The sequence below is a fragment of the Vigna unguiculata genome, chromosome 10 (genome assembly GCF_004118075.2).
Source record: "Vigna unguiculata cultivar IT97K-499-35 chromosome 10, ASM411807v1, whole genome shotgun sequence".
Classification (NCBI taxonomy): domain Eukaryota; kingdom Viridiplantae; phylum Streptophyta; class Magnoliopsida; order Fabales; family Fabaceae; genus Vigna; species Vigna unguiculata.
Genome location: NC_040288.1, coordinates 37543010 through 37550452, shown reverse-complemented (window position 1 = coordinate 37550452; position 7443 = coordinate 37543010). Strand labels below are relative to the sequence as shown.

Genomic DNA, 7443 nt, shown 5'->3' with positions numbered 1-7443 from the left:
CTGACCACCGACTAGAGATAAGACAAATCTACAATATATGAATACAAACATTTTCTTACAAATCGAAGGTTGATTTATGCTTAAAATTCACTTTTTAATATGGTTTGGATCATAGTCTATCCTAATGAGATTTGTTATTTGTTAAACCTATCGTATCAGCTGTTAACTCACTTGTTAATGTCTAGTTCAATTGTTTTAGAACAAGATGAAATAAACATTTTCTTGTGCTGGATGGTGTGAGATATAATTGAAAAAATATCATCTTTTTTTTTCTTTTAAACTAAAACCTTGCATGTCAACTTCTAAAAGAAAGGAGCGGTAATCAATAATATGAACAATAAAAATAAAAATCAGTAAGTTTATAGGACTACAATAATAAGATTGAGATGTAAAACAAGAATATACAACATAGGTTTGCATTGTTTTAGGATTCTGCATTGATCATCAGAAAGATTTATTAGATGTCAAAAGTTCCAGCTTCCAAGAATAGAAAGTTCTCCAGCTCAAAATGGATGATCACATAATACAATTCACAAAATCTTTCTAGCAATAATGTTCTCAAGGGAGGAATCAACATTTACAGTGGTCAAATGATAATCTGTAACTATAGAAAGGCAAAAGAAAGAATTTGCACAAGTATACAATGTTGTCAAGATTTGTTGAGGGACAAACAAACATTTCCCTCAAGTCTTTATTTCTGTGTTGGCTGGTTCTCTGATGCAACATTCTTCAGCCATTCAACAACTTCTCTGATGCTTGGTCTCTTGAAAGGATTGTGGCTGACACACATGCAAGCCACATCCAGCACCTTCAGCATCTCTCCTTCAAACCCTTTCCCTCTCAGAAGAGGATCAAAAACTTGATCTTGTTTTGCTTCAATTCTCATTTGTTGAACCCAGCCAACCAACTCCCTTGTCATTTTTGGCTTGCATACATCTACAGGCCTCCTTCCAGTTAGAAGCTCGAGCATCACAACCCCAAAGCTGTACACATCTCCTCTCAGAGTAGCCACCCATGCTTGTCCATACTCAGGGGGAATGTAGCCTAATGTACCAACAAGTTCAGTGGTAACATGAGTTTGATATGGAAGAATCAATCTTGACAAACCAAAATCAGCAACATGTGCCTCAAAATTTTCATTAAGGAGTATGTTGCTTGACTTTATGTCGCGATGCACTATGTGTGGTTCACATATCTGATGCAAATAAGCCAAGCCACAGCTTGCACCTTGTGCAATCTTCAACCGAGTTGGCCAATCAAGTTCAGAAGCACCATCAGGCCTTTCATGTAACCAGTAATCAAGGCTTCCGTTTTCCATGTATGTATACATCAGAAGTCGGAACCCCTCATGCACACAATAGCCTTTTAATGTCACCAGATTCTCATGCTGTGCTGTTGACAAAGCCTCTACTTCTGCTTTGAATTCCCTTTCCATGAGGCCTAAGTCTCCTGAAAGTTTCTTGATGGCAAGTGTGGTTCCATTTGGTAGTGTTGCTTTATAAACCAAACCAAAGCCTCCACATCCTATGATGTTTGCCTGACTGAAATTCTCAGTGGCTTTTAGGATGTCAAATATGGTAAGGTCTTTAGTTTCATTGTTCTTGTTGGAAAACAATACCACTAGGCTAGCCTCCTTGTCAACTTCTGGGTGAATTCCATTGTTGGAGTAGGCAGAAATTGATTCCATTTCAATCTTGTCTAGCTCTCCACCTGGATTAACTCTTCTCTTGGACAGTATCCACAGAGTCAACACTGTTATCAAGGAACCAAAGCCAAAACTGACAGTAATGACAAGTGCAATCATTACTCTTTTGTTTGTGCTGCGACTAGCTGCAGTAGTATTAGTAGTAGTATTTTGTTGAGAACAAGAACGCTGAATGACTGGACCACACAATTGCGAGTTTCCTTCGAAGCTGGAATATGAGAAAGTATCAAATTGACCACCAGTTGGTATCTGTCCTTGAAGATTATTGAAGGCTACACTGAAAAAAGACAAGAAATGTAATCTTCTAAGGGAATCAGGAATTTCACCAGATAGTTGGTTTCCTGAGAGGTCTAGTTTCTCTAAGTTAGTGAGGTTTGAAAACTGAACTGGTATATCACCAGAGAAGCTGTTATTTTTCACGTCCAGCTGATGAAGGGCTTTGAGTTTTCCAATCTCAATAGGGATAGTGCCATTAAGGTGATTGTTTCCCAGATATATTGCAGGGGGTAGGGCTGAAAGCTGATTATATTGCAGTAGTGAAACATTATTTGCATTTGCAAAGACAGGTAGCTCAAGATAAGTCCTTTCTACTTTATCATTTGCCTGTTGTGATGCCAGTGCTGGGAGTTCTGTGAGCTCTAATGGAAATACTCCTGTAAGGAGGTTAACAGACAAGTCCATGTAGAAAAGCTGAGGAAGTGTACCCAACCATGGAGGAATTGGACCACTGATTTGATTAAAGGACAGGTCCAAGGCCTCAAGCTTCTTAAGTTTCACAAGCCAACCTGGTATTTGACCTGTGAAATTACAACCACCAAATCCTAAAACCTGCAGTTTTTGAAATCCACCTGGCTCTATTATGTTCACATCTTGAGGTATCATTTCGTTGAAAAAATTCTTGGAGAGCATAAGGGTACTAAGGTTCTTGAGCCCCCTGAGTATTGTCAGAGCCCCAGTAACATTCCTCAACTTGTTAGTAGAAATTGATAGGAAAGACAAAGACTCTAGTTCAAGAATCCTGGGCGAAATCTCTCCCTCAAGCTTATTAGATGCAAACCTCACAGCTGAAAGTGACTTGCATGCATAAAGGGTTGGTGGTAAACCACCGATAAAGTAATTGTTGCCAAGGTCAAGTGTCGTAAGGCTGAGGAATCCTGAGAAGTTGAATGCAGAGAGATTTCCCTCCAAGAGATTGACCCTTAAATTCAACACCACAAGATTGACACAGTTCATCAGAGACGGGGGCATAGTACCTGTCAAATTGTTGACATGAAGGAGTAGCCGTTCTAACTTGGAGAGTTTACCAATTTCACGAGGGATGAAACCTGTGAAATGATTGGAGTATAGCTCCAAAACTGTGAGGTTGGTAAGGCCAACAATACCATCACCAATTGTTCCATTGAGTCTATTGAGGGGCAATGAGATTTCTGTGAGAGAAACAGCATCAAAAAGATCACTCGGGATAGGCCCTGACAGAAAATTGAAGCCTGCTCTAAATTTCTCAAGCTTGGAACATGCTCCAAGGCCAGGCTGAATGGCACCATCAAAATCATTGGAGGAATAATCCAGGAATCTGAGAGAGGAGGAGTTATGGTCATTAATGCAAAAGAGGGAAGTGGGAATATGACCTACGAAGCTGTTATTACTAACATTCAAAGACACCAAACTCCCTCCAGCTGCAGCAGCTGCTAAGTTCTCGAGCAAAGAATTTGGAAGTGTCCCATTGAAAAAGTTGCTGGACAAATCCAGCTCCTGGATAACAGCACCACTGTTATCACCAACAAAAGGTGGCAATTCACCGGAGAGATGATTGTAGCTGAAATCAAGAACCAGCAAGTGAGTGAGCAATGAGAAAACACGGTGGTGGAGAGTACCAGATAATCTGTTATGGGAGAGATTAAGGTGAGAGAGAGAAGAGAGGTTTGTGAGAGAGGGGGAGATGAAGCCAGTGAGGCCTCTAGAAGGTAGCAAAAGATGTGTGACTCTAAGATCCCCATCACAAGTAATGCCTTCCCAAGCACAGCAATCAAGAGAATCAGACCAATCGAGAGAAGGAAAAGGTGGAGTGGTGGATATGTTCCGAGAGAAGGCCAAGAGGGAGAGTTTATCAATCTGATTACAAGAGGAAACATGAACAACAAAGAAGGAGAAGAGGAATAAGGGAAGTATGATAGAGACCATGAAGTTGGAAACCATGTAAAGGGAAGATGAAGATGAAGATGGAGATGGTGATGACATGAGAAAAACTAAGGGAATGGAGTGTGTGAAGTGATGGTTGGTCATGAGAGAGTGGAAATGAGAAGGAGAAGGAGAAGGGGGACATAAGGGGGTGAAGAACCAATGTAAGAAGAGATAGTTGGGGTGGCATGGGAGCAAGGAAGACCATGGCCATCCATTGACAAGGGAAGCAAAATGAAGGGTGGGAGAGAGAGAGAGTGGAAGGGTGACGTTGACAACTTGGTATTTAGATATACACATAGATATAATATTTAGATTTTAATTCTCATTATCACTGTAACACATCCATAGTAAATATAATTCATCTTCTGATTTACTATCTTGTGTTCATGTTTATTCTGGAAAACTTCTACTATTGATCTTAAAGAAATTCCGGTGATATTTTTGTGAGTTAGGCTTAAATTTTATTTTTAATATAGTATTAGAGTCTGATTAGAGTCTATCTTAAAATATTCTGTTTCATTTGATATCGAATTGTTAACGGATCACTCACTAATGTTTAATTTTACGGATGATATGAATATAATTCGACGTGAGAGGATGTGTAATAATAATATAAAAGTAGGAGTGGATGGTTGGCATTAAAGAAATGAATAGAAAAATAGAAATGGGAGCGTTTACTTTAGGGTTGGAAGTGGAGGAAGAGTGGAAAATGTGAAAGATGATGATGAAAAACATGATTGAGAAGTACGCCAATAACAACGTGTGAAGCAGACAGACAACAAAAGATGTACAATGGTTTCTCTTCTCTTCTCTTAGTTGCTACATATGATATGCTATGCAGACACACCAAAGAGAAGCACCTACCAGTTTCTTTCTGATGGAGGCCTTATTCTATTATTATTTTCTCTGTCTCAAATGTCTAAATATATCGGTCTTCCAAAATGGCTCTTACCATCTACAGTCAATTCCCCTGTTTGGATAGCTTAACATGTCATACTTGGTCGTTCAAGAGTGCCTTGTCTCTCTCTACCTCTGCAACTATTCAATTATTTACATGTGTTTTGTTTGTATATAAAAAAATTGGAATGTATTGTAATTTTTAAAATTGTTAAAGATGGCTTTTATTTTAAAATTATTTAAAAAAGTTGTGTTTTTTCTATAAATTAAATTATATATTTATTTTTTACTTGTATGTTTATGAAGATCCTGTAAAATATTTTAGTGAAGTATAACATACATAATTTTTATATGTATTGTTTCCTCCAAATTATATTGTACAAAATTTTTATAAAGCACATAAACAAATAAATACGAGTTTGAATTTTTTATTGATATTTTTTTGTCTATTATTTCTCTATTGAGATCTCAAAATATACTAATGACTATTAATTTTTAAAAAAATTTAAATATATTAAAATTCTTTAAAGTACCAAAACAATGTATTTTTAGTGATAAGCAGAGAACGGTATAAAAAATTCAATAGAGAAACTGAACTCAGTAAATAAACAATTTAATTTAAAGATGTAATATAGATTTTGAAAATAATTTAGAAATATTTAATCCTTTTTAAAATTTGTATTTAGTAACTAACAAGTTGATTAAGCAAACTTATTACAATTTGTGATTTAAATTAATGATATTATTTCTGACATGGTTAGCACTCAGTTTGAAATACTTTTAAACTGATTTTATGGAGATCAGTTTGGTATAAATTTATATTTTAATGTTGAATATTTTAACGAGAATTGCTAAATATATTATGTACGATGCTATTAAATCACAATCAAATTTCCTACAAACTTTGTTTATATTATATTTACATGTGGGAGTAAATTTCACCTTTCAAATGTTAGTTGTGTGAAAATAAATTAACCGAAACTCATGAGATTATTAGTTTAATTATTATAAAAAAAATCATATTAGATTTTTAACCTTTTATACATAAATGATAATAAGCTTGAACGCCAAATTAAATTCAATCAAATGTATAAATAAAATAATAAATTTTAATTTATTGTTTAAATTAAGCAATTTAAACAACCACTTTATGGTATTAATTGGAATTTTGAAAACGGTAAATTTACAGAAAATTTATCCTTCTGATGATGAAAACTACTGTTCTAAGTTTAAAATTCATTAATGTCAAGAGGTCAACCAATAAAAATAGAGGTTACAGACCCTTAAGTAATCCACTTTAAACCATTAATAGATATTTCACTTTATTTAATCCTTAATCTATAAAAATAAATTATATTTTTTATCCCAAAGAAATTATAACTCGTTCTACTATTAATAAAATTACTAATTTTCGCTTTGAATTTATAAGGATTAGTTTAGAATTTTAAAATATAATAAAATTTTAAAACATGGTCACTTCCTATAAAAAAAATAATAAGGATTAGTTTAGAATTATCATGCTAACATAACATAAGTAAAAAACAAAGCTTTGAATCAGTAAATTAATAATATTAATAACACCGATTATTTTTTAATTCATTATGGTTATACGTCACTCTTCTTGTGAAAGACAACTAACAATTTTTTTTTTTAAATTGTGATAGAAAATAATTAATGTTATATAATTTCACATCTAAAAAAATATTAGTAATATAAGAAAAACAAAAACACTTTTAAAGTTAGTTTCAACAAAACACGATGATTCAGATTTTGCATCTTACAAATACTTACTTCAAATAAGGTTATACTATAAACTTTATATTATAAACTTTGATATCTCTTACAATAATTATTCCGCACAAGACTAATTTTATTAAAAAAATTAACTTTATTTACACTCAAATTACATATAACTAACTTTTTTTATTTTATGAGATACACATTTTTTCTTTTGAGTCAAGTTTAACACGTTATTTATTTTAAGACAAGAGACATGTTTGTGACAAAATAAATAAAAATATTCTTTTATAAAATTATGTTATTACTATAGTTTTGTTCATTGATTTTATTGATAATTAATGTCCAAAAAGTTTTTATATTAAAAAGCTTTATTTGCATTGATTGTTATATAGATATTTCTTATACTTATATTTATGATAGATAGATATCTACTACATTATACTCGTACAAAATTCAGTTAACATAGGTTTGAGTTTTATTTTTCATAATTTATTATCTTTTTTATAAAATTATGATACTAGTATAAACTTGGTTATTGATTTTATTGATAATTAATGTCCATAAAGCTTTGACGTCAAAATACTTTATTTGCATTAATTGTTACATAGATATTTCTTGTACCTGTTATTATTATACATAAATCTATTATATTATACTTTCACTACTATATAAATCTACTAACAATAATAGTTTTGAGTTTTTTTTTTTATAAATCTTCTATAGGTATTTTTTATGGTAAATAAATTAAATTATATAATGATTTTTTTAGTGAACAAAATTCAGTTCACGCTAAATAAATAGTTCGATTTAAATTTAACTTTTTAAAAACTTTTGTACTTGACTCAGCCAAAACATTCATTTTAATTAATTTTTTCAAAATTGAGTTCAAGAGTGTACTTAATTTTTTTATTTTATTTTTA

General features: G+C 32.8%; 1 protein-coding gene across 1 annotated transcript; it reads right to left on the bottom strand.

Annotated features, from left to right (window-relative positions):
• Positions 1-389: 389 nt before the first annotated feature.
• LOC114166857 (tyrosine-sulfated glycopeptide receptor 1-like) lies at positions 390-4152 on the bottom strand. Its single transcript, XM_028051728.1, has one exon. The coding sequence runs from the start codon at positions 3986-3988 to the stop codon at positions 692-694; it is 3297 nt and encodes a 1098-aa protein (XP_027907529.1). The 5' UTR covers positions 3989-4152; the 3' UTR covers positions 390-691.
• Positions 4153-7443: the final 3291 nt, after the last annotated feature.

What these genes read in the sequence shown, in the direction of transcription:
- LOC114166857 (XM_028051728.1), bottom strand. Translation starts at nt 3,988, where the DNA reads ATGACCAACCATCACTTCACACACTCCATTCCCTTAGTTTTTCTCATG.